At 51.4% G+C, this 27,478-nt stretch overlaps 1 protein-coding gene across 1 annotated transcript; it reads left to right on the top strand.

Moving 5' to 3' along the window:
• Positions 1-117: 117 nt before the first annotated feature.
• PIANP (PILR alpha associated neural protein) lies at positions 118-12,505 on the top strand. The gene is made up of 6 exons (XM_059838202.1): positions 118-342; positions 6,620-6,688; positions 6,828-7,429; positions 7,576-7,657; positions 7,893-8,120; positions 8,275-12,505. The coding sequence occupies exons 2-6, from the start codon at positions 6,672-6,674 to the stop codon at positions 8,294-8,296; spliced, it is 951 nt and encodes a 316-aa protein (XP_059694185.1). The 5' UTR covers positions 118-342; positions 6,620-6,671; the 3' UTR covers positions 8,297-12,505.
• The last annotated feature ends 14,973 nt before the right edge of the window (positions 12,506-27,478 follow it).

Genomic DNA, 27,478 nt, shown 5'->3' with positions numbered 1-27,478 from the left:
CCCGCGGGCTGCAGCGGGGGCCACGGTGCCGGGCGCGCCCGTGCCAGCAGCCATGGGGTTAACGGGAGGCAGCGAGCGAGAGAGACAGAGACGGAGAGAGAGAGAAAGAGGGGCTGGACCAGTCCTCGGCAGCTGTTTATTTCAAGGCATCTCTCGCTCCCTCTCCCTCAGCCAAGGCTCAGCCTCAGCAAACCTTCCTCCTCCTCCTCCTCCTCTTCCTCCTCCTCCTCCTCCTCCTCTCCTTCCTTCGTCCTGGCCATGAGAAGCACGGGCAGCAGCAGCTGTGCTCCCCCAGCCCTGTGCTCCGCCGCCCCGGCTGCGCCCCACTCGTCTCCCCGCAAGGTAAGTTCATCCTCTCGGCCCGGGCTTGGGGGACAGAGTGGGGACGGGGCTGCAGGGGCCGGGGGGAGGGGGGGTGCATGCCCGTCTCCAAGTCATCTCTCCCCGTCTCCTTCCCTGTGTCCTTTCTCCCCCTTTTTCTTTCCCCTTTCCCGATCTAGTTGCTCTGTCTCCTTCCAGCCGGCTGTCTCCTTCCTCCCCCCTCCTTTTCCTCCTCTTTTAGTCGGGGGCAGGGGATGCCTGAGGTGCCGGGAGGGAGGGGGCACAGCTGAGGGATCGCTGCCTCTTACCCTCCAGCTCCGGGCTCCATCACAGACCTGTTGTGCTGGAGCACTGGAGCCTGCGCTGAGGAAAGCGACTTCAGCCAAATTGGCGCAGCTGGAGAAAGGAAACAGAGGGGTCAATCCCACCTCCTGCCTGGCCAAGGGTGCCCCATGCAAGAGAGAGCAATTCAGATGTGGAGGCTCAGCACTTGGAGCACTTGGATGCCCGGGAACAGTAGGAAACTGGGAGGCAGAAGATTGTCAGACTCATGACATGTATTGCAGGCAGGCACTAGATGGCAGGGGACCGGCATCCTAGAGTGCTGCTTGGAATGGGGCCACACTCACAGTTCCCAAATGCAGGGAGACTTAAGCTCAGAGGACCATTGATGGGCTTCACACGCCCATTCCCTTGCTATGAAAATATCCAAATGCAGCATCACCCTTCCAGCCCTGCATTCTGCCCCAGCCTAGGATTGCCATACCCAGCCCATAAGTGCTCACCCTGGCAGCCTGGCACGGGAATTCCTATCGGCAAGTCACTGAATGCTGCAGGACCTGCACTGACTCAGGGCGAGCAGTGCCAGCCCCTCCGGGATCCTGCTGGATCCTCCTGGGTGCTGCCACCAACCCTATCAACCTCAGATGTCAGCCTGACATGAGCCACTGCATTCCAGCTGCCACCCCCCAAATTCAGCCAGCTCTGGGAGGTGCTGCCCCCAGCCCCACGCATAGCGGGAACTCTTTCCCTGGATGGGCTTGGCATCTCCACCACCAGCATTCAGATTCACAGTCCCAGCTGCCAAAACTCCTTCGAGTGCAGCAGAATTGTCTCCCTGGGTCCTCTGCTCTGGGATTCCTCCCTTTCCCTGTCCCCACCCAGCCAAACAGGCATATACATAACCCCTTTTCACCAACACCGGGGTTCCTGCTTCCTGCTGCCAGACCAGTAATGACTGCATCTCTGCCTCTTGGGCCATGAACTCCGGGGTGTTCACGGCCACTGAGAAAAATACAGGTGTGGTGTGCCCAGGGCATCACGCAGTGTGGGGGGGTCTCGCTGCCAGTGCCTGAACTCGCTCTGCTCAGTGCTTGGAGAGAGCTGCTAGGTTCCGTGGTCCCAGATCACAGTCTTGTATCAGTAGCTGTCACCACAGCTCTTAGTGCTGGCTGGGAGATTAAAAAATGACAGCCAACCAAGCATTCCTTCTCTGTAAGGAGAGCTGGGTCCTCCTCAGGTTTGTTTTGATTTTTTCATCACTATTTCGAGTGGAATCGTTGCAGTGGGGGAGCTGGGCGAAGCAAGGATTTGCATGAAGCTCTCGGTGCTGCGGGGTTGCTAATGGTGAGCGTTATTTCAGCCAGCAGTAAGTTTCATAATCTTGGCCCAGCTCTTGTGAATGTTCCATTTTTCAGGGTCATGAGCCTCTTTACCCTTCTTCCATCCCTTCCCCCTCTCCCCAAACTGGTTGGCAATTTCATTGTTCCAGTGGAATATATCCGTCATGTGAGGTCATCGCTGCATAAGGAGAGGTGATTGATTGCTTAGGTCACTGGGGCCTGTCCCATGCTGGGCTTTGAATGCTGGTTCGGAGACCTTGAACCGGACTCTGTGCTCAAAGGCGAGGCGATGTGGGGTGCAGAGGGGCACGGTGGTGCATTCCCGGCAGCTTGAGTCGCCGAGCAAACAGACTGCTGCATTCTGAACTAGCTGGAGCGCTCTGAGAGCAGACAGCTTCATTCCTAGAGGCACAGTATCACAGCAGTCAAGCTCTAGATGTTACAAAAATACAGATAGATCATCATCTGCCAGCTGAGCCAGACAGAATCGGGTGCAACTCTTTTCCCATCCCCGGATGGAAAGAGCCCCTACCCGCTCCTCACTAACGCGGCTTGTGTGCGCTTGGCTTCATGCAACTGCTCTCCAGTCAGAGCTGATCTCGGCCAGGCATTGAGAAATCTGTGAGATTCTCAGATTTTAAGGCCAGAGGGACCATTTTGATCATCGAGACTGACCTACAGCAGAGCACAGGCCAGAGAATTTCACCAATTTAATTTCCTGCGCCAAGCCCATAACTTCTGATTGAACTGTAGCATCTCTTTTAGGAATACAGCCAGGCAAAGGCTGCAGGCAGTAGGGAACACACCACCTGCCTAGGTGAATTGTGCTGGTGTGTGACCCTCTTTATTAATAGTATTGTTCCTCATTTGAATTTGTCAAACTTCAGCATTTTGTAACAGAAGGTTACAGATTGCACTTGATGGGAGGGAACTACAGCACACGGCTGGCACCTTGGTTCTTTTATTCCTGTGATGCCTTTTTTATTTGGATAGGATTTATCTATAGCATTAAGGTATACAAGAATCCTGTACATGGAGAAGGAGTAAGCGAATCCTAGGGCTTTCCTGGGGCATAGTAGTATCTGAACTCCAGAGCTCAGGGTGTCACATTCAGGGTTTATTCAGAACTCCCTGCTCTGAGCAGGAGTGCAGCAGGCTCTGCTCCTAGCCATTAGACAGGATGTAAATTCCCAGCCCCCCCTTGGTGAACTGCTATGTATGGTTTGGGGCATGGCTACTGAGATCTGCTCTCTCATGTCCCAGCAGCGGCAGGTCCATGCTTCAGGAGACTTACAAAGAGGGAGGAAGCACAGATGGGTGTGGGGAACAGCAGCAGGATTCATGCTTCCATCCTGCAAATGCATGAGAGCAGCTCCTAACAGATTAGCCCCAGTCTGGAGTGATGGTGGGGTCCATATGCAGCAGCAAAGAACAGTGTAATTCTTACTCACTGCTTTCAAGCACCAAGATTCACAAACGGAGCTCAATGAAGTGCCCCGGGGAAATAGCTTTGTCATTCACACTCTGTCATCTGTGCATCACAGGACTGGAACGCTGAGATGAAGCCTCTGTACCTAGAGTGAAAGTATACAGGTTTCCTGTTCAGACTCTGGGAGTAGCCCTGTCCAGTTTTATTGACATTAGACCTGGGAAGCACATATGAAAGCAAGAGCCTGGCCATGAGGTACTGGTGCAGAAATTCAATCTCTGTGCTCTGGCACACAAAGGCTTCTTGAATGTGTAAGGTGGGATTTATACTCCCAGGTAGTGAGAGCATTGGCATCCCCTCCTCTGCTCTGAAGGTCTACCAGTTTATTCAGGATCCACGCTGGGAGCTGCATCCAGAGCTGAACGAAGGGCATGTGTTACTCTTGCCCTCCAACACAGCAGGGTCAGTGCCCAGGACACAATCCTGCTGCCGGTGGCTGACCGCAGAGTGCCCCAGACGTGCTTTGTCTGCTGTTTAGTCAATAATCCACAGGGACATCCATGCTCCATTTCAAACATAAACGCTCCAAGCACGCTGGAATTCAGCCTGCACTGCCTGGTATTTACACCGGAAACATTCCTTTGCTCTCACACCCTCCATGGCATGGGAGACACCTCTGTCCTGCTCCCAGCTCCTCCACAATCAGTCCTGGGTGTGCAAGTGCAGGACACAGTCTTTGGCCATGATCTCATTAAGAAACCAGAAGGTGCGGACGGAGACCAACCAACTTCGCATAATTCCTGCACTCGTCTGGAGCCACCTTTGGGGTGGGGACATCGGGAATCACCAGCTCTTCACTCTAAGCAGCAGAACCCACGCACAGCAGTGTCTCCAGTCTGAGGCTTGCACCACCATGGATGGGCTGTCCCCTCCTCAGCATCACGTGCACATGAGGCAGTCAGTGCTGGGGCTCACCCCTCCTCAGCTCATTCCATACATTATCTGCTCCATAGGCCTGAAATTGAGACAACCGTGTATGAAAGCCATCCAGGATTTGGCTCTGTAGGGTATCTTATTCCCAAGTTTTCAACCCTGGAAGTCCATAGATGGGGTGTCATTGCTGGAGCTCATAATCTCAGTTTAGAAGAACAGCGATGTCCCCATTATGAGATCTCCCAACAAGTGAGGAGGGCGCAGTGACCCCAGCATTCCTATCCCCAGGCACATTTCTGAGGGTAGAGCCATCTGTTAGGAGGAGTCCTAGAGCTTACATGTGCACCACTACTGTGCCACACTTCCCTGTGGGACTGGCACTGAGGTCTGCCTGCACCTGGAGAAGGTCGCCCCTGCTGGGATAGCACTGTCCAGCCCCACATCTCCTGCTTCCTGATGAAAAACAGCCCCTGCCCCATGAAGACTTGAGCTGTGCCACAAGCAGAGCAGGCTCTTCATCCCAGGGAACTGCTGTCCCATGGTGAGTCCCAGGCATGGCCCCAGGCACTCCAAGCCATCTTCAAACCTCTCCAGCAACTTGTGTGCCCTCCAGCCTGGGGATTCACACAAGGAGGTCCTCCATGCTTGGAATTCCTTCCCTTTCAAAGTCCAAAATAAATTCTGTCATGGATTTCTGTTGCCAGACATGATCCTCCACGGCATCGTGATCATAATCCAGATGGCCAAGATCTCACCAGTATCTGGGTTCAGAAGAAACTTGCTCCATTCTGCTGCCTCTCTGCAGAGCTGCATTTTAATACTGAGTCCCCTCCAAGGCTTAGAGGTTCAGGAGCAAAGAACAAAGAAATGCTGAGAATAGCTGCTCTTTTCTCCTCATCTTCATCTCAGGATCCCTCCAGAGACTGATCTTGCCCCAGAGGGAGGGGCAGGGCACATTAGCCAACAATTCTTTTTTTTTTTCTATGAACTTTGTTTAAATATTTAACAGAAGGAAACTAAAAATATCCCCGGTTAATGCAGCAGGAGCTAGACAGCTACTTAGTCTTGGGTGCCCTTCCTCCTGGCCCCTCTTCTCAGGTGTACATCACAGCAAGCCCTGGGTTCTTCTCTTAGGAAGAGGAAGCCTCCCACGCAGGAGGGGCTGCAGTTTTTGTCCAGGGCATGGGGTGAGCCGGGGCAAATGGCAGTAACCCCTCGGAAGCCGGGAGGTGCAGCACAGCTGGCTCAGGGCTGGAAGGGCAGGCTTGGCCTCTGCATTGATTCCCTCCACCAAGCACGCCTGTTTCTCCATCCCGGCAGCCACAGGAGGGCATGACCGTGGGCTGTCGGCATTCATGCTTTCCTCTTCACCATGAAGAAGCAGGCTGAACATCTCGCATGATTTTTTTTTCTCGTCCTGTGCGTGCGTCGGTTGCAGGAGGATGCGGGGTCAGGCACACAAGAGCTCACCGGGGAAGGGCCGGCACGGTGCTGTGCCCGGCCAAGGGAAGGGGCGGGAGCAGCAAGGGCAGCCCTGCTGCCGCCGGGATGATGCCGGAGGGTGCTGAGCGTCCAGGGCAGAAATCTGGCTGAGAGGACCTGACCTCACTCCTGCTTTTGTTGCTCAGCCGTGGGAGGCGGGAGAGAAAAGGGAGGAATAGGGGGAAAAGGGAAGGATGGGACAGCGCAGAGGACATTAAGACAAGGAGTGTGGGAAGGTAATTTCATGTTAGCTAAGAGGAAAGTAAATACTAAATATTTGATAGGCATATTTTTTCTCTTAAATTCTTTAGTGAGGCTGGACTTTTTCTCGCTGATTCACTCTTTCTCAGTTGTCTTGGCTTACCACTCTCATGCTTCCCCTCTCGCTCCCTCGCTCTGGCACACAATGAAGAGGCTCTTTTTTAATAAATGGATTACACACTCCACACTATAAATAAACACAGGAATTAAGATTCCAACTTGTTCCAGCGATAAGCAAACAACGATGCTGAATTCCCCTCTCGGCCCTAAGACAGGAGAGTCCCCGGGGAAGCTGCGCATGTGCCTGGGCACGTGTGCTCCAGAGATCGCTCCCTGCTTTTGTGAGCATATGCTAAGGCATGTGTTTCTGGGGGGACTTGGCATGGGGATGGGGACCATGCACCTCTGTGCATGGGGAGCATGGGAGCAGGAGAGGGTGCACGTGTGTGTGCATGGACTCCCCTTATCCTGCCAGCCGGGAGCTCACCTGGGGTGGCTCACACTGCCTGCAAGGAGAGAGCCGTTACCACTGCGTGGGGGGACGCTGACACCCCTCCCTTTTGGTTCCCAGTGAAGAAGATGAGACAAGATCCTGACTGAGCAAAGACACTGTTGCATCTGAGATGGAGCCCAGTGCCTGGTAGGTTCACAGCTTCCCACACTGGCAGGTGAGGCGGGAAGAAAACAGGAGTGTGGGTGGTGGGCTGCTCCCGACTGCTTGGCCTTTCAAAGGAGGAACGTTTAGATCAGGCTCTCCTCTTCTTCCCCCCGCCCCGCAGCAGGATGCCTCCACTCCTCTCCCGCATCCACTCCCTGCAGCTGTGGCATCTCCTCCTCGTCGTCTTGGCTGTCCCTCCTCCTGGGACATGGTCTCTTCGCTCTCGGGGCCCAGCAGCCCCTCGGCCTCTTTGCACCCGTCGCAGCCCCTCGGCCCCACGGTCCATTTGCATCTGGGAAAGGACCTCACAGCCGGAGCGGGATTCCCGCTCGGATTCCCGCTCGGATTCCCGCTCGGATGCCCGCCCGGCCGTGCCGCGCCAGCGCGGCCTGCCTGCGCGGGGAGCGGAGCTGCGGCACGTGGTGCGGCTGAGGCGCCAGGCCGCGGGCGCCCGGCCCGCCACGCCCTCGGGCTTCGAGGACGGCATGCCCTCCTCCCAGTACCCCTGGGCCATCGTGTGGGGTCCCACGGTGTCGGATGAGGACGGAGGGGACACAAATTCAGCCAACCCGGGCTTCCCACCGCTGGGATACACCTTTGTCTCGCCGCACGGGATGGCGACGGCGCAGCCCAACTCCCACTCGCTGCTGCACAACGCGGGGCTCAACCTGCGCGAGACCCCGGCCACGCTGCGGCCCTTCTTGTTCGGGCCCCGGGGGGAAGGTAAATCTGCGCTCTGCTTCTTTCACCCCCGGCCCCCTGCAGGAGCAGCTCCTTCTGCAAAACTCATCGGGGACCTCCCCTTGTCCTGCTGCTCCCTGGGGACCCGAGGGAGTGGCCATCACAAGCCCCACTCCTCTGTCTCGCAGGTGTGGACCCCCAGCTGTACGTCACCATCACCATCTCCATAATCATCGTCCTGGTTGCCACTGGAATCATATTCAAGTTCTGGTGAGTGGGGTTTGGGCCGATGGAGGCTCTCACTGGGCCAGTGCCTACAGGAAGACTGTGGGCTTGCGACCCATTTGTGCCAGGGGTGCAGATCTGGTGCTGCAATCCCTTGCAAGGTTTGGCACTCGGCCACGCTGGGCTCTAATGCTGAGTGTGGGGGGGTCCATCCCACAAAGCTCTCTGTCATCAAGGGCTGGGGCTTGTCTCTTTACCTCACCCCTTGTTGTCTCCAAAGCTGGGACCGAAATCAGAAACGCCGGCGTCACTCGGGGCAGCAGAGCAGTGGGAGGCAGCAAGAGAGCCAGCAGCCCCTCACAGACCTCTCCCCCACCACCGTCAGCATCCTGGGGCCCTACGGTGACCCCCTGACCCCCACACCTGAGGCGGAGGAGTCCAGGCAGGGCCAGGAGGGTGCGGAGAAACTGGGTGGCCACGGGAAGAATGCAGCATTCCAGCTCAACCGGTGAGTGGCCAGTGAGCTGGGGCAGGAGGGGCTGGCAGGGGACAGGGGGAAAGGCACACTGAGGCAGGGCAAAGGTGATGTTGGCTAGCGGGGGGTGGGGGGGGTTTGGGGCAGTTTAAACGCTCATTAATTTCCAATTCCCTCTTTCCCCCAGAATCCCACTGGTGAACCTGTGACGCTCCCGGGAGAGGCTGAGCTGGCTCCCCCACCCTCTGTCACCACTGGCGAGCGCGGACTCTCCCCGCCTCTGCTGCCCCAGGAAAAAAAGCAACCTCCTTGTGCCACGGCCCACCACCACCACCTTTATTAACTAACCCCACCGGGATGTGCCTGGGCAAATGGACGAGCTGGGCCTCCTTAGCCTCCTGCTTGGGGAAGCCTGGGGACCCGCCCTGCCCACGCAGGACAGGGTGACGAGAGAGCAGAATGGTGGGAGGGAAGACAGCTGGTGGTGGTGTGAAATCCTGACCTCCCCAGCCCCTCTTCTAGCATATGTGCGCAGACACACTTGGATCTCCATGACTCTCTCACCAGTGCATGCCTGACATCGGGGGTAGGCAAGGTGGAAAGGCATACCCCTGTCCCCGTGGGCCCTCACCCTCCGTGTGTCCCTTCCCATGTCGTGTGCTTTGCAGTGAATGTCTGGAGTTCAGTGGCTGCAGGATTGCCCACCAGGTGAGTCAGATGGTGGCAACTTCGTCTGTTCCTGAGACCTCGGCCCTCCTGAGAGTCCCAAGGGTGGGTGAAGCTGGGGCAGAAGAGGCTCACAGAGCACCTGGGCCCTCTCTACAACCCATTTCCTTGAAGGAAACATTATCTTCCCCTTAGATGGAAGATATTCACATATTTCCAGTTTCTTTCTGCCTAACACTCCTTTGGGGTTTTTTCTCTTCAGCTTGTATCTTTCTTCCTCTCTCCATCCAGTTTTTTCCCCTCAGTTCCCACCCCCATGCCACTTCTCTTGCCACTTAAAGTTGGAAATTATTCCTCTAGCTTTCCAAATGTTTTGATCTTTGAAAACCTCCTTGTTGTCCCTCTCCACCCCTTCAGCCTCCTTCAGCAAGGTTTTTCGGAACGACACCGGTCTGTGATGATGCTTTCCAGAAAATCCGAGGTGAAGCCCTCTGCTCGCCGTGTTTCTTACCAAGTGTCCTGCACACAGCTAAAGCATGGAATGCAGACATTGCTGGGCATTGAATTTTGCTGGGCTCAGGAAGAGATTTGCTTTCAGATACTCCTGGCACAGGCAACAAGGCAGCAGACAGGACTCTACACCTGGGATGACCGAGAGCAGTTTAGAGTTGATCTTGGGAGCACTGGAAGGGTTGCCATGTACTGCTGCTAGGTCTCTCCTGGAGTGCAAGGTGACTGGAAACGCACGAGGCAGTGCTCACCAAGGGCATGAGAGAGGGGTATCTGGGCTCCCAGATGAAGCTTCACTCAGTTCCCCAGCTGGTTAGAAACCGAAAGCAATGGCACAAGTCATCTGTCCAAATTGGTTGCCTGCACATGTCCTTCAGGGCTGTGGTGGTCTGTGGGGCCGGCAGCCACTCTGTCACTTACCTGTGTGAGCAAGATCCATGCATGTCCACCTCTTCCTAGGCATGGACCCATGGGTGTCACTTTGAGGACGTGCGAGATGGCAAATTTCAGCTTAATGACAATAGTTCCTCTTAGCTTTTATGGACAACTTCAAATCAATCAAAACCCCACACTGACAACCACTGAGGTGAAAAGATGCGCAGTTAGATAAGGCTGCCCCTACAGTGTACAAACACCTTTAGCTGCTGGACTGATGTGGCCAGAGGCAGGAAAATCACCCACAATTTGAAGGCCATAATGCACCGTACAAGGTCTCTGACAAAAGTGATCTTGGAGAGAGGGAAGCGGCCTTTCATCCTTTATCTCTGCATAAAAAGCCTGTTCTTCATAGGACAAAGCACAGGGAATTTCATAAGAGGCCTGGTTCTGCCCGTTTACCCAGCTGAACCATTAGGTGTTCTCAGGTCCCATCTGACTCACTGTGAAGGGCATTTAAATCAGAGTGTAAATTACAATAAGCTTCCCAAAAACAGAAGAGATTTGGAGAAAATGACAGGTCAAATAAAATTACCAGCTTATTAAAAGCACAGAGTGGCTGAAAGATGTAGGTGGAAAAGGACTCTGGAGATCTCTAGTCTAAGCACAGGTTGATTCTGTGCTTACAGCAGGGGATATTAGTGCTTTACCATAGATCGATCTGTTGCTGAGCCTGTTCTTATTCAGGATCCATGCAAGGCTTTGGTGGACACAAACTGCAGATGGACATGGAAGGACCAGGTGGCAGTTCCTGCTCGCTGCCCCATTAATTGCTGCCCCTGCTTCCCCTCTCCCTGCTGGGGAAGGACATCTGCAGGAGGCTGCGCTGCTGATTGCTGGCAATTTGCAATACCTTGAACTGGTTGAAGTAATTTTCCAGACCAGATTAATTAGATTGTTCTTTGATCAACAGCATTTGTTGAAACAAGGCCAGAGTTTAGACTCTTCCACTTCAATGGCTGTCCTTGGACTTTCCACATGCTGCATGGAGAGAAGGCTTGTAAGAAAGTGGCAGGGGACCACAGGAGGCATAGTGAAAACATTTTCCAACACTTGATGTGGGGAAGCCTTGCATTCTCCTGGGAAGGCTTTTGTAAATTCTGCAAACAAATCAGATTTTGGCAGTTTGGGGTTTTTTCCTCCCCCTTTTACATGTCTCTGGTTTTGGTAAAAGTAGGGAGAGAAACCTTTCATGGATACTGTGGTAAGGGGAAAGCTGGTGAAGCTATGTAGAGAAAACTCTTACAACAACAGAGGCTTGGGTATAATGAACATCTTTTCTAAGAACAATTTTCCTAGCCAAATACATTTTTATGATAGTCACTCAATTTCTCACACAAAACAGGTTAGATACAGGGATACAACTTCATTGTTCTGCCCAAACATTCATTGCTATGCTTCATCCCTGGAACAAAACACTCAGAACACATGTGGACACACAAGCTTCTTCCAGTTAATAAATAATTTCACTGGATCTGTTTTCCCCATGACTGGAGCCTTATAAACCATCTTCCCCTACAGAGACTGGAGCCAGAGCATGCCTGAGGTCTTTACCCTGGCCCAGAGTAATATTTTGTAGGATGTGCACATGGATTGGTTGACAGTACCAAGCCAGGGCAGGGGACAGCACCTTCTTAGTCACAGCCCATCAGGTTTCCCTGTCTTCTACATGAATGGAGGAGAAAGATTTTTTTCCCTTTCCATTAGAAACAGAAAGTTTTTTCTTTCCATTAGAGAGAAAAGTGTGCAGGGAAACCAACTGGAAGTGTTCATAATCTTGGGCTAATTCTCCCCAACATTTCTATACTATTAAAAGGGGACATCCAGGTGGGCCAAGTGAGATGAAGTGACTGTGTCTGCTGAGCTCCTGCAGAGCCCTGGCTTTTTGAACACAAGGGTGGTCTCTCTGTGAGCACAGTGGAAGGGAGGGAAGTTCCTACTTTGAAGCAGGAACTAGAGTCTCCTTCACTTTACCCAAGAGAGTGGTATGACCACAAGGCCAAATCCTGCTTGGGCTTTCCCATCTGCTTGGTTGCAATTGGTAGGCAGGGGAGCAGACCTCCGGTGTGTGTTTCCACACCTCTCCTCCAGTACAGTTTCCCAAAATTCAGAGAGGGCTATCTACCTCTTCCTCAATGGCACCCAAGTGCCCTTGCAAATCTGGTCCCTTCATTTCCCACTCCACTTCCCGATGAAGAAAATTGCTTGGAAAGGGGTGGTTTGTTCATTCCCCACAAGTTCTCAAACAGGACCACCTTGAGACTGTTCTGAATTAAACTGTTTTGTTTTTCACTCTGACAAACCACATCTATGGCACAGCCTTAGAGCTGAGACATGCAGCACAAAAGTCTTGGGTCAAACTCCAGCTCCCCAGCTGCATCCCTGCTAATGTCCTGCTGTAGTCCTGGCCCTACCCTGGCAGGACCATAGAGAGAGGTCCCCTTCCTTCACCAACTGCTGGCTCTCTACTCCTCTTTTCCTGTTGTTTTCCCTCTCCCACTGTTTTCCCTTTTCCCACTCTTGTCCTGTACCATGGTCTCCCTCTTGGTTCTCTCTCCCTTCCTACTGTTTCACTTTCCCTACTCCTCTCTTGTTCTCCCTTTGCCACTCGGTCTCGTTCTGCCCCACCATTCTCCCCTCCAGCCTCCCTCCTGCTCCTCTGCTCAGTCTCGCTCTTCCCCTGCCCTGCCCTTGTGCGCTGTGATATATATTTTTGTAGGATTTCTCTTCTCCTTGTGGTGAAATATTCAAATCTTGTGGGATGTTAGTTTCAACATTTTTAAATAAAACTTTGCAAAATATTGAAAGCAGACCTCTTGTGTCCATGGAAGGTGCCACACTGGAAAAGCCAGGGCGGGATGAGATGTGCACTCTGGGCAGACCCCATCGGGATGAGGGCTCAGACTGCTGGCATCCCTCATTCTCTTCTTGGGAGCAGAGGGGACAATTTGGCCCCGTGTCCATCTTGTGTCGTCTCTTTGCTGACTGAGGGGGCCCTTTGACCAATGTCATGCATTTCCATGGGAGCTGGCTCCTGGTGGAGGAGGAGCCCTTCTCACGCACTTCCTCACCCAAAGCAGCTGTCCTGCCTGTGGAGCTGCTGCTTCCCAGGCACACCCTGGGGCTGCTTGTCCTGCTGGGGGCCAGGGTGTCCGGGAGAGGTGACAGCAGCCGAGGGGAAGGGAGGGACATGCAGCGCTGCAGGCGCACAAGCCTCCCTCACTCTGTTCCCCGCGGCTGCCTCCGCAATTTCTATTTACAGCCCTGCTGCCTCCCCTCCTGGCCACAGTGCTGCTGCTGCTGTTGCTGGTTTCCAGGGCTGCTCTGTAATTAAGCATCCTTGTCTTTTGCAACTCCTCCACTTCGCAAGCCCAGCGGCAATCGGGGCTGGGGCGCACCAGCCTTGATGGCTGCTCCAAAGGGCTGCTCCCTGGCAATGGTTGGAATACTACTGGGGATGGTTCCCAGCCCCTGCTCCTTCTGTCCTGTCTGAGTCCTTTGGGCACTGGAGGTGTCCCTGATCCTCTGCTTTACTGTTGGAGGAAGGAGCAGGCTTCGCAGACCAGACCTGGCCTGGGACGCTGGGGTTTCTGCCCACTGGAAGGACCCTTCCTGCTGCAGGGCCAGACCCCTCCACATGGCACCCTGCGCCCTGGACAGGATCTCTGTTGGTGGTGGCCCCAGGCCCATCAGAGAGCAGACGCACTCCTGTGGTGGCTGTCCCGGGGTACAGGCACACAAGAGGCTGAACAGCCCCTCTTCTGCCCCTGTGCTGAGTGTGGGAGGGCAGAGACTTTCACCCCTGTTGCTTTAGGTGGAAGATCCTCTCCAGTCAACAGCTTTGGGGCTGGGCAAGCTGGAGAGACTTGACAGAGATGGCAATAGGTCCTCACTGTGCTGAAATTGCACTCATGTACTCATCGATGCAGTGAGATGTTTTGCACAAACCTCATCTGCTTCCAGCCAGAGCTTCAGCCCTTCCTGCTGACTTCTCGCTGTCATCAGATGCTTTTCCTCTGGTGCCCTCTCTGCACAGGCTGGGGCTGCAGGCATTCAGCCAAACATACCCTTTTTCACCAGGACTCACTCTCTGGCTCACAGGAGAAGCTCCACAAGCTGCCCCTTATTCTTCTGACTTCCTAAAACACTGACTCCCTGGTCTAGTCCCCTCCCCTCCCATCACCACTCCCCACTACATCACTCCTATCCACCTGTCCATGTTGACTTCCCACCCTTCCAGTCTGGTCCCAGCTCTGACTCCTTTTCCAGCATCTCCATTCCTTTCCTGTCTGCAGCCTTGCCTCCTTCCCTAGCATCTCCCTCACATCCTGTTCTCCAGCAGGGAGCTAGCCCTGGGAGTTGCATTCTGAATGAGGACAGCAGAGATGGGAAGAATGAACGCCATCATTAAATCAAAGAAGAACATACAAAACCTGTACAATGACTTCAAGACACATAAAAATCACTCTAATGAGTGGCCAAAAACTAAGCATGAGGTGTTGCTGACTGCTGTGATTTCCTAGGAAAGAGAATAGTTCAGAAAAGCATTTTGAAACCATCTCAAAAATCTGGGATTCCCTCCAGCTGAATGCCTTCTATAACCTGCTACAAATTATCCCATTTAGGGGGGGAAAAAATCAGGCATCTGTCAGCTGGAAGAGTCTGTATTGCAGGGATGTGGCAGCAACCAACAACACTTGCTTACCTCCCCTGCTCAAGGACCTTCTCCAGAGTTGTGGCTGGAAGTTAAGACCCCATGTGCTCTGGCTCTGCCCTCCTCTCCAGGCCTGTGCTGCTGGATGTCATTCCTTAGTGCTCCTTTGCAGCACACCTTGTGAGAGAGCCAACCCAACACTGCGTGGGCATGAGGGGAATGGTGGGAAAACACCTGTGGAGCTGTGAGCATCCCTGTGCTCCTCAAGGAGGGTGTGGAGCAGGCAAGGCAGCGTGGACAAGCTGTGCTAACTCAGGTGTGAGCCTTTGTGCAGGGGGAGCGGAGAGCTTCAGTCACAGGTAGCCCTGCACTCTACTAAAGGGACCTGGCTGTGTGGATGGCCATTTAATTAGGAGAAATGCACAACTTGAAACTGCCATAAAGAGTCGCCCTGAAACAAGCAACCTCTCATTTCAGCATCATGTAAAAGAGTTGAGTAGTTCCCTTGGTTCATTCCTGCTTTGATCCTTAGAGGCAGAATTGAATCTTTATTGAGGGCTGCTGTGTCTCCGAGTGCACATTGCACTCAGTGAATAATAGGCCATTCAGTGACGCATTCCACATTGATCCAAAGCCCAGCTTTCTCTGGGAGTGACCAGAATGCAAGCAAAACCATCTTCAGCCTCAGATCAATCCTCACAAGGGATCTGGCAGGGAAGCAAATGCCAGTTCCTGCTCCAGGGCCCTGTCCTGCCTCTCTGTGGATCCTAGTTAGCGCTCCAGTGGCAGGAGAGCAGATGCTCCAGGGCAGCCAGTCTAGTTTGAAGCTCAGACTTTGTCGACAGCTGGACATACCACAAGGGTTCAACAAACAAGCAAGTAAACAAGCCTGGGGTGACTTGTTTTCTATCAGAGGAACATGGTGTGATGCCTACAGCATGCACTGGTCAAATCTGAGTTACAGCCTGGCCTGGCTAGGGAGCCAGTTGGTTTCCTTGTTAGTTTAACTGTGAACGGATGCACCAGAACCACAGGCACCGTGATTCTCTCAGGTGCTCTCTAAGCCTTGGTAAAGTGACACAGACTGCAGAAGCTTTCTGAGCTCTTCCCCAACCAAAGGGGCTGTCAGTGCTGGGTGTCTCTGCTAGTGTCAGGGGAGTCAATCTAGCCAGGTTAGGACCCAGTTTTGCCTGAATTAGTTCATTAACCAAATCATGAATGCAGTTGTTAAATACACCTACAGTGGATGTTTGTGTCGGTCTTAATATGTGGATTCAGACACATTTGGCAATACCAGGATGAGTTGTCTAAGCCTGAAGTGGTTTCTCTCCCATGCCTTTTTTCTGCTTTGCCAATTCTTTTCTTATGTGACATATTACATAAATCACACAAACATCACACAAATGAGATCCAATGCTCTATGCACCCTGCGTTGGCTGGATACACAGCAGGAACCCTAACAGATTCCTTTATAATGAAATTTCTCTTATATCCAACATCAGGGCCTCCATGACAAAACTGAGGACCAAAAATACTGTCCTGGATAAATGTGGGTTTCTTTCTACTCACATTGGCCAGCTTACTTGTAGCTCCCTATGCAGTGCAGTAATTCTGAGTGCAGGATATGGGGAAGAGACAGATTTTCCCCTTGTACCTGCAAGTTAGAGGAGAGCTGGGACAAAAGGGTTACTAAGCATAACACTGCCTCTTCCAGGGTTTTGGTGACAGTTCTTTGTTCATACTCAGGCAGTCCTGCAGAGAGGAACAAATTGCCTAACTAAAATAAAGGGAGCTGAGGGCTGTCAAGCACAGGCCTAAAGAGAGGTATGAGGGAGCAGGAATATGAAGGAAGACAGGAAAAGGCAGGGTGAGGAGAGAGTTGGGCAGAAGCAGAAACTGTGGCTAGGATTAAATGATGGGCCTGGAAGGAGAAGTAGGGTCAAAGCAGGGATCAGAATAGAAATGTAGAGCTAGGGGGCACTGAAAGCACTGGGTAAATGAAGACAAGGTGGGTGAAGCAGGGCTTTGGGAGCTCACAGGGACCAGGGTGCTGCCAACACTGAATCCCAAATTTAGCCTGAGCACTTACCCAGCTCTCCTGATCCTTCCAGCTGTTTCAGGAGCGGCAGTTGAATCCTCTCCTGCCTCCTGGGGAGGGAAGGGAAAGCACATGTTCATGGGTCAGCCCTCAGAGCTCAGCCTCACTGCTACAGTGCTGACCCAACCCATGTGTGAGAGATGCAGGACTGTCACAAAATGTAGGTCAGGGGCTGAAAGTCCCTGAAAAGTCTTTTGCAGGTTTAAAGGTCTCAGCCCCTGATGTGTGTTCCAAAGGATGGTACATTCCCACTTAGGGATGCTGTTCCCTTTTCTTGCTTCCTTATCGATGTTAGTTGTCTGGCCATCATTTTGCAGGAGCTGAGATGGAGTCCACTTCATGTGACCTACAGAGGCACCAGGAACTAAGCCATAGGAACTGTGCCCTGAACAACCACAGCACTGAGACCACCAAAAATGAGGCTGCCACAGTCTGCCCTTGTGCTCCCAGAGTCAATCTTCTGGCCACTGGCCTTTACCACTAAAGGGCAAGGACCATACCACCTGGAGCAGGTACTGGAGCAGTGCCTGGTGAGGGGGGAGTCCCTCACACCTGGAAATCTATACACTGGAAAGCCCAGGAAGAATGATGCATGAAGAAAGTGCTTAGCAAAGCTGAAGCCAAGGATGCAAACGTGAAGGAAGGAGTGAGTAGTAGTGGTACGAAACAGCGAGCACCATCCTCTGCACCAGAATGGCCTGCTGGAAAAGAAGTGCATGATAGCCTGACTCCAAGCATCTATCAGGACGGGGGATGAAGGAAGAAGCTGGTGTTTCACAACTTCTGAGCTCACTTTGCATCCTGGGTGGTTGCTGCCATTTGTTTTCTTCTTTGGTGATAATTGCGCGTCGTTTCTGTGCACGGTTCACTGCACAAATGATTTCACATACCCGCCCGAGCTGTGCTTTATTGTACTTTGTTTAAATATGCGAAATTGTATGCAACTCCATGTGACGTCTTATGCAAATTGCTTCTTGTGTTACTGTGCATATTTGAAATTAATTTGAGTATGATCACAGCCCTGACTCTGAAGCCATTGTTTAGACTGAGCACTCACCCAGCTCCCCTGATCCTTCCAGTTATCTCAGGAGCAGCAGCCTGAGCCTCCCCCGCCTGCCTCAGCCTTGATCCAGAAGCAACGTGCACTGGAGGTGACACAGCTTAGATGAAGGTCATGTTCCAGGCCTCTGCTGAGTTTGCCAGTTAGTGCAGCCAGAAAGTGAGTATTTAATGGGGAAGCTGGAGCACCAAACTCTTGTCCCAGAAGGGTCTGCAGACATGCACTCACGGGGGGCAAATTTTAATCCCTGCAGAGCCAGGCTAGACTCTGGACAAGGACATGCCATGCAGTGGTTCAACAGCTCACCAAGATATCCACAGGCATCTAGGCTTAGAACAAAGCACTGGTGTTACAACGTCAGGAATTAAAGATGCTTTCTGGGGAAGCATGCTAACAATCTGCCCCTTCTGGCAGTGGATCTGCATATATAAGGCAAATGCTCTACACACAGGTGTTCCATGTTTTTAAAAAGATCAGATTCCATTAAGAACATCTACTAAACACACCAGCCATAACACAGGCAGCAATATATTTTCTATGCTAATCTCTGAACAACACTGAAGCCATTTCAGCAACATTCTTCATGCTAATTTTCCCTTTTCTCCTCTTCTTGGTTATGAGTCAGCAGCTAGGCTTGAAACCCCTAACCTTCACCGCTGAGGAATGATGTAGACCTCACTCTGGCAAGGTCTTAATCATCTGTTAAAGAACAGAGAAGAGACAGTCAACCACTGAGTTTCCCGTAACTCCAGTTTTATCCCTGGCTCGTATAATCCACTGTAATCTGGCAGCGAAGTGTTTCTTGCAAGGATTTCTGCCCTGGGCAGCTGAGTGCAGGTGGGAGGCAGGGGTGGCTGGAGCTCTGGGCCACGTCCCAGGGCTGCTGGTCTCCAGGGCTGGCAGCAGAGAGGAGCGAGGCAGGCGGTGCTCCCAGGCAGGTGCAGCTGGTTCACTGTAGCACCCAGCCTGCAGCTGCCCTGGGAGAGCTGCTGTCAGCTTTTCCCTTGACAGATGCTCCTGGGGCATCCCCTTCTCTTGTCCCCTTTTCCCATCCTGTGCCAAGGTGGTCTCATTCAAGTGACTGCACACTCTGAAAGGGGTGATGGATGCACCCTGGCCCATAATCAGTACCCTGGCTGGGCACTGAGCCAGTGGGGGAGCTGACCGCAAAGCCCCTGAGTGTCCAGCTCATTCTCCCCTGTGCTGCAGCATGGAGGAGCCCTCTTCTGCTCATCAGAAATCCCCTCAGATCTGCAAGACACCCAGCCATCACCTGAAGCAATTGGTCTTGGGCCTGCCTGTCACATACTGTCCCCTCCAATTTCTGTGCTTAGCTCTCTGCACGCTGGAGGCAGGAGGATGCACATCCTCACTCCCTGGGTAATTACAGCCCTACAGCACTCTGCAGTATCCCCAGGACACCATCCCACAGCCCCACACAGCCCCACTTCCCAGCCAGCCCCAGGCACCAGCTTGGCTTGAGCTGCTTTGAGGGCAAAGTCGTTACGAAAATGTCCTGCAATTGCATAAGAAGAGAGGACTGGCACAGATCTCCTGGCCTGCGGCAGGCAGCCCCATTGCATCCTCTTGCTCAGAGACTTCCAGTCCCACCACAAGTCATCTCCTGGCCTGCTGCTGAAAGGCTGTTCCAGATCCTTGCACTGGCAGGTGGGAAGCTCCTCTTGATTTCCATCCTCAGTGTACCCATGGCCCAGCCTGTGATAACTCATTCTTGTGCCAGCATTGTCCTCAGGCTTAAATTCAATGTCAAAACCCTTTGTTAACACAGAGTTAATGTTGCTTGGTGATAGCTCATTCATTCCCAGAACATTATGTTCATCAAAACGCAAACTTGTGGAAAAACAGGGCATTTAGAGATGAAGTACATGCCCAGGCAACCTTACTTGTGCACCTTCTGAGCTGGCAGCTGCCAGAGGGACTGTGAGGTCTCTGTCTGCATTCACTGCGTCAAGTAGAAAGTGTTCTGTGATGATCACTGGGAGCGTTACCTGGGACCAGAGGGGGTGAGCAAGGAGGGGAGAGCCAGTCCTTTGGGGGCAGGCAGGGTGGGGAGTTTGGCTGCCAGCTCTGGGATGAAAGGCAAAGTGCTTCTGCCCATGGGATACCGGGTGCTTTCAGTGCACCGCTTTCAAGGACAGAAGGAGATTACATGTGATTAGGATGTCCTGGGGTAAAGATTTCACCAGGCACTCCACTCTGCATCAACACAGAAGGCAGCAACTTTCTGGCAAGTGTCAGCTCATAAAAATGCAGCCGTGTGGCATCAGTGCTTTGGGAAGAGCACAGCAGGGCTCACCAAGAGAGCAGGTCCTGACCCACTGCACTGCAGAGTCTCTGCGGTGGGGGAAAGCCATCTCCAGCAGCAAGCTGAGCTAGCCCAGCAGGTTTGGCACAACCACAGCTGGGGAGGGCTCCTGCAATTTTTGGCAGCATCGGGCTGTTTGCCCTTTTGTGCAGTTGCAGTCATGCTGTTTCTACCACAGAGGCTGCTGTGTCTAAGGTGAAGGATGCTAGGAGGCTGCCACGAGCTTCAGCCCCATCCCAGGCTCCACATTAAGGGAATTCAGACCAGGATTGCCAGCACGGCTACAGAGATGTACAGTGCACAAGGGCCAGGGCTGAAAGTTTTGGAAATTTTAATACATGGTGATTGCATAAGTCTCAAGCACAGAAGCAAAGAATGGCCAGAGGGACTCCCTCTGAACACCACTGCCCTGTTACCCACGCTGCTGCCATTTCCAGCTCACCTTTCTCACTGCATTTAAACATTAGTGCTTTAGAAACTGCTAATGTTTAAAACAAATTTTCTTACAGTGTTTGCTGCTGGGTATGTATTTTCTAAAGAGTGACTTACAGGAAGTTCAATATGAAGGACAGCCACAAATCCTGCCCTAGACAGGCTGCTCAGCATCCTTCTGTGCAGCCAGGCATTGTGCTGGGCTCCTGATCTCTAGAAGTTTTGGGGAGCAAGTAGCATTTCTCAAATTTATTCTCTACTTTCTGAAGTTTTTTGTATGTGTAGTGTGTGCAGTACCTGCCTTCTTACTGACCCAAAAGGGCAGCTGGCCACACTTGCCATAGCAAGGATGTGCAGACCAGGGGAGCTGATCTGGGGGAAGCGAAGGGCTGTCAGCTGGCAGGCCTGGAGGCCTCCCAGAAAAAGGAGACAGGGAAGGAGCAAAGAGTGATTTCTCAGGTGGCAGCTGCTCCTCAGACAGAGCCAAGGCTTCTGTGACAGATGCTCGCTCTGCCTGCAAGGCTGGAGGAAACGAAGCCCCAGGTGACCGTGGTGCTGAGAGAGTTCCTGGAAAACACAAGCATCCTTGCTAAAACGAGGCCCGCCAATGATGCAAAAGATTTTCTAGGAACTCTTGAGTATCTAGGTGAGACTGAGAACTGCCCTGAGGATGTGGAGATCATTATGCCAGCCTGTCTGGGAGGAGGAGCTCAGCCAGCTGAGTGGGAAGGAAGCACTTGAACCTGCAGAACGCTACTTGCTGTATCTCCAGACTCACCTGCCCTGATCCAAGGACTTGCTGCTTCCAGTGAGGCACTGGGCTGGAAACATGTGCCCCTGGGTCCCACACTCCTCCAGGCAGAACACCTGGCCACAGCTGTACTCCTTAAAGCCCTGTCTAGAGAAGTTTCCATGTGGAGAATCAATAAATAATCCAGCAGCTTTTGGGTCTAGTAAGAGGGCCCAGGAACAAGTTCGCAACTCTTGTGCACTCAGCTTGAATAATGGAAAAGTACCCAGAAAGCAGACAGCACTGTGGAGTGTGGAGGAACATAAGGATGGAGAGTACAAAATGAGAAAAGGACAGTGCTCTGTCAAACAGGCAGAACACGCTTATGGATACAGGCAGTTGGATCTGCTTGCCTCTGAAACAGAAGAAATGCATCAAATCCTGATGGGGTGCACCCACAAGTGCTGAGTGAGCCAGCAGAAGTCATTGTGAGGCCACTCTTGATAACTCTTGATTGGTCATAGCACCTGGGAGAAGTACCTGAACACCTGGGGAAAGCAAACATCTCTCCTGTCTTCAAGAAGGGCAAGAAGGAGGATCCAGGGTCAGCCAGCTTCACCTTGATCCCTGAGAAGATGATGGAACAGGTAATCCTGGAAATCATTTCCAGGCATGTAAGTGACAAGAAAATCATCAGGAATAGTCAGCATGGATTCATCCAGGGGAAGTCATGCTTGACCAACCTGACAACCTTCTATGATAAAATGCCTCACCTTCAACAGGGCCTTTGACACTGTCTCCCACAAAATGCTCACAGACAGGCTGCTGATGTATGGGCTGGATGAGCAAACAGTGAGGTGGCTGAAACCTGGCTGAATGGCCGGGCACAGAGGGTGAGCAGGGGCACAAAGTCTAACAGGAGGCCCGTATCCAGCATTGACTGCTGGCTCATGGAGACCCTCTGGGTGATTCCTCAGCAGGGGCAGGCTGGACCAGATGACCTCCAGAGCTCCCTTTTAACCTCAGCCACTCTGTGACTCTGTGGTTTCACAGGGAATGGTCTCTGATGAATGCCACCCCAAGCCGTGCCTGGACTTTGCCTCAGGCAGCAGTAGCTGAATCTGGCTAAAACTGCAGCAGCTGTGTGACAGAACGGGTGACTGCAGGTCCCCAGCCTGCCCTGTGTCCCATGGCTGAGAACTCTGGCACAAATACAGTCATGGCTTCAGCAGATGGCAGGCTTAGCCTCTAACAAGGACAGAATGACTCCTCCATCCCAGGAAGAGGTGGAATGAGGGAAGGATGAAGCTGGTATGGGAGAAAAGGACACGATGGACAGGGAAACTCTCAGCAACTAGCTCTGCTTCTCATCAGGAGCTGTTCCCTCCTGCCATATAGCTGCGTGCCTTGCCTGGTGGGGAAAAAGGAGAGTCCAGGTGTGTGATATGGGGGAGAAACAGTGGCAAGCTTGCAAGATGTGCTGTGACTAGCTAACACTACTGATGCTGAGCTTAGCTCTTTGGGAACTACAGCACAAGGAGGACGATGAAGTAACCCTGGGAGATAAGCTGCCTGCAGTACAGTGAGAGGAAGCAAGGCAGCTGGTGAGTTCTCCCTGCTGGTGTTGTAAACACATCTAAAAAAGTACTTCCCTGAACATGATGTTTACCTGAAACTTGGGAGCCTTGCCCAGAGGGATCTGCTCCAGATGCTGTGAAAACTCTGGGATACAATAAAGGCGCAAGCACTGCTGAAATCTGAAAAGCCACCCAGAGTGATGCAGCCCAAGCCTGTTAACTTTGAAAACCTCTCAGCATGTTTTAGTCCATAATGAATTCCAGAGGGGTTCACGGTGCACAGACTTGGTGCATCTCTGATGTTACACACTGTGAAAACACTTGTAGCAGACCGTCCTTCCACACTTTGCAGTGCTTACCCCCGGGGCTCCTGGCAGACTCTGTTATCCCTAGAAACCAACCAGTAGACTGCTAGTCCTGGCTGGAATTGCCTCCCTCACCTTCAGCTGCCCACAGCCCCAAGCCTCTCTCCCCCAGCCTCTTTCTCATCCCTGTCAGGCAGCAGCTGCATGTATGAATTAGCTTCCCCTCCGATGGGCACTTCAAACCTGAAAAAACCCTCCAACTTCAATTCATCAGGAAGATCACATTAAGCCCATCTAATCTCGCTGTCTGACAGGGTAACTGCACTGGCAGACTGGGGGGGTGTAGTAGATGTGATACGTCTTGACTCCAAAGCTTTTGATAGAGTGAAAGGCACAAACAGTGGGGAAAAAAGCCACGGTTGGAATCTCCAAAAAGATGCACATAATTGCCAAAAAGTATATACAGCTGGTTTGGGGAGATTGCAGTGTCAGGGTGGAAAGGCATTTTTCAACGGGGCTGTGGAAATCGGTAGATTCATTTTCATCAGTGAGAGCTTAAGCTGTGTGGTAGAAAAAGCCTTTTAACTATCAAGCAATAAAACGCTGGACTAGATTGGCAAGGGAGCCTTGTCATTGTAGGCTGTTGAGAACAGGTTCAACAAATATCTGTCAGGAATGAGTTGTGCTTACTTAATCTTGTCGTCGGGTCAGGAGGCTGAATTACATGATTGCCTGAGGTCTCGTCCCAATTTCATTTCCCCCAATTAAATTAAATAAACCTCAGAAATCATTGTCAGAAGCAAGCTGCAGCAAGCTATACTTACTGCAACCCCCCACCCTCAGTCAAGTGTTAGATCAGCACTAATCCCATCCAGGTGTAAACCAGGTTCAAGACCTACCACTCTTTCTCCAGCATGAAAACCAGCACAATGAAACCCTTTCAGTTCTGCTGCAGGGGCATGTGGCATATTTAGTTCAGACTGGCTTTTGTGTATGTCTCCAAAGAACAGAGCCTTTTCTGAGATGCTGGGTTTTAAACTTCCTTTCTGAGAGAGCTTATGGGAGCAGGCATTGTGTGGGAGAAGCACCAAGAAGTCACCTGCATAAAGAGCACAAGACTTCGGACTGATCTCTTACCCTTGAAGGAAAAACTCTTTGGAGGAAGGAGCAGAAAAATGTGGGCTTGTGGGCCTATGTTCAGCACATCTTTTCTTATAATGCTGTGCTTGTCGTGCTAACCTGCTCTGCCTGCCAAGGAAGCACAGCAAATTGCAGGGAGAGGTAAATCTGTGCAGCCTTAAAAAGAGCCAAACTCAGAAGAGAAAAGGACTGCCCAACTAAATCATGGCTGAGCACCTTCCCCTCTATAATGGCTCGTTTCGCTGCCCACATCCCTGTGTATAAAATGGGGTTTTAGAGAGGAGTTCATCCATTCCAGCCTTTTGCTAAGCTAAGGAAGGCTCCATGTCCGCTCACATGGAGAGCAAGGGTAGGCACAGAGACAGACTCTGTTATTCCAACTCCCCCACACTGCTGCCAGCCCCGAGCCCACTTCTGAATATGAGTGACAAATTGTATACAGCATCCTAAATAAGATTAACGTAATGATCTCTTTAAGGCTGTTGTCTTTGTGATCACGTCACATCGGGGCTTCATAATCACCTAGTGAATGATGAATGCACCCAGATCTGTCTCTTCCTCTGTCATTTCTAACCAGCGAATCTCTGTGTGTAAAAGACATTCCTGTTAGCAGGAGCAAAGAACAGGACCTCGCACTTCTCTGCTTCAGACTGTGAGTAATTCTCCTAAATGCATTTAATCAGCAAACTTCCTTTTCATGCCGCTTTTTGCTGAGCTAGAGCCATTACTGCAAGGAGAATTATTCCCAAGGCCAGTGACATTCCTCCATGGTGGCAGTTCCCTTTTGACTCCACACATGATCTGCCTCTCCCCGGCATTTTACCCACCTAAAATTCTCCTACTAATTCCTTTCACTTCAGCTTATCTAGCTGCCTTCCAGCCCTTACTGCAACAAATGCCCTACTGAAATCCAACTAGATTAGATTTACCAATTTCTTTTTTCACCCAGGTAAGGGAAAGGAGGTAAAGAAAAGGATCAAGTTAAGGGCACATTGTGCTTTTGTTGCTAAACCCATTTTGTATTTGATTCCATTTTCCACTTACTACTGTAGCTTTAATTCTGTTTTCCTTCTGTAATTTGTTCTTAACCTTATACTCTGTTGAGACTAGACTAATGGGTTTCCAGCTGCCCAGAGTACTTTGTTTTCTCTCTTCCTGAAATATAGCTCCTTTTTCCCAGGCCTGACATGCTTACTCTGAAGTTGATGGATATGCTGCAAATCTTTGCTCCCAAAACTGCTGCTTCCTCAGACGGCTTTGAAACACAAACAAACCCACAAAAATCAAGGTAAGGTGGTGAGCTCAAGTCTTGCTTTTACAGATCTTCTCGAAGTTTGCTTTTGCCTAATACATCAAGTTACTGTTCTCCACCCTTTCTTCTATCCTCTTCTCCCACCTTTTTCAGCATCATCCTTCTTATTGAGAAATGACAGGAGGCAGCTGTAAAGACCCAGAGGTGTTTTAGCAGCACTGTGGTGAGCACTGAAGGTGGTGTGAGAAGTGCATCAGCCGAGCACCCACCCCTCTGCTCTCCTGGTGAGCTGAAAGCCACAGTTTAGGATATCACAGAGGCATGTTTCTCAGAAAGAGGGGGGCTGAGAAGCGACTGTTTAACTTCTGAAAGGGAACAGAAATCCCCATCACAGATTCTCTGACTGCAAAGCAACATGCAGACACCTAAACCAAGCATTTAAAGCAGTTATTGAAGGTTCTGAACAGGTGAGGGTTTTGTGTAGGGAGGGAACTCTTACATGCTGCAATGTAGTTTTAAATGACATTTCAGTGATTGCCGCTGTTCAGAAAAACATGGGTGTCACAGCTTAAGGAGTCACCCCCAAACCAACCAGATCTTGCTGTTAGGAGATTCATCTGTGGTATAAAATGGGACAAGCTGTGCTAGAGAAGGTGGTGAGCCAGCTGGAGAAGAGACATTCGTGCAGAAAGGCTTTGCAGATGCTAATGCTGCTGTCAGCACAGATGCATTTCCACGGGGCCAAACAAGCACACTGACCTTCTGGCTCCCAGCATTGTGAAGACACTGAACACTGGCTCATGGCAGATCAGCAGCACAAAAACACTGACCCACACAAAAAGTCAGGTAGGAAGGGATTTCTAGAAGTCTCTAGTCCAACTCCCTGCTTATAGCAGGATAACTCCAAAGCTAGACCAGCTAGCTTAGGGCCTCGCTCACACAACTTCTGAACATCTCCAAGGGTGGAGATATCCCAGTCTTTTAAGGCACATCTTGCCCTTCTGAATTGCTCTCAAGGGAAAGAAATTTTTTCTTACACATGTTTAGAATTTCTTTGTTTCAACATTTGTTCCTTGTTTCTTGATCCTTGCTTGCTGCCTTCTCAGAGTCTGGCTTCCCCTTCTCTACAGCATTCCTTTAGGTAGGAGCAGACAGCAACTAGACACCCCCTCGGTCTTCCCTGTTTAGCAAACCCAGCTCCCCCAGCCTTCTCCTTGTGCATTGTGTGCTCTGTCCTCTTCCATGGGGGCCTTTTTCTGGCCATGCTGCAGCTAGGGTGTCATCTTCCAGGTGGGGCCTCACACTGCTCAGGTGGATGGGAATAATAATTTCCCTTGATCTGCTGTCTACACCTTTGCTAATGCAGCCTAGGGGGCCTTCATTGATTGAAGGGCTCACTGCTGAGTCATGTTTAAAATGCATCTTGATAACTTTTGTGGGGATCTAATAAAATACAGGGGCTATTGCCACATAGAACTTATCATCCTACTGGAGCAAGCTTTGCCTTTGCCCGTGTGCTGTGTTTTGGCTGTGCCCACTCAAGAGGGACCCTCTCAGTTCTGATGTAACTGTAATTTTTGGTCCCCATCTGAAGGTCCTCAGTCACTATTGAAGTCCTGACACATCTAATGAGTGATACTTTTTCCTATTTAGAAATTATGGGATTTGTATTCATGGCACATTGGCCAGAAGTTTCAGTAATTAGCTGCCCTTACTACACTACAGTGGCCAAATGAACTCGGCCTGGAGGCAAGGCTGATCCAATTACAGGTTGTTACATTCCTGCCCAGCAGGGACCCACCTCCAAGTTCCCAGTCCTCCCAGTTTCTCCCAGTTCCAGAGAAATTTACTTCTTTCACTGAAAAAGGATTGCACTGTTGCTGCATGTGCTTCAAATTCCAGAGTGTATCCCAGGTGTGCAGTTTCTGCTCCTTGCCCTTAACAGAGCAAGATGACACTATAACGAAATGATTCAGGCAACCAAGCATGTGCAGGATAACATGCATGTATAACTCTCCATTACCGTCTATTTCTAAAAGCTTAAACAACACTAAGCAGAAAAGTTACCAAGCAGGGGAAAATGGAATCTATTTCCATGCAGCAGGAGAAAAACAAAACAAAACAAAACAACCCCCAAAAAAAAAAAAAAATCCAACCAAGAATGATGTGCTGAAATGCTCTCTGCTGTGTGCTGCCAGGGGATTTA

This window comes from Haemorhous mexicanus, chromosome 2 (assembly GCF_027477595.1).
Source record: "Haemorhous mexicanus isolate bHaeMex1 chromosome 2, bHaeMex1.pri, whole genome shotgun sequence".
NCBI lineage: Eukaryota > Metazoa > Chordata > Aves > Passeriformes > Fringillidae > Haemorhous > Haemorhous mexicanus.
This window is presented reverse-complemented; position numbering and strand designations above follow the sequence as displayed.

Excerpts from the sequence above, each read along its gene's own strand:
- PIANP (XM_059838202.1), top strand. Across the intron at positions 7,430-7,575 it reads GTTCGGGCCCCGGGGGGAAG|GTGTGGACCCCCAGCTGTAC; the intron begins GTAAATCTGCGC and ends TCTGTCTCGCAG. Across the intron at positions 7,658-7,892 it reads GGAATCATATTCAAGTTCTG|CTGGGACCGAAATCAGAAAC; the intron begins GTGAGTGGGGTT and ends TTGTCTCCAAAG.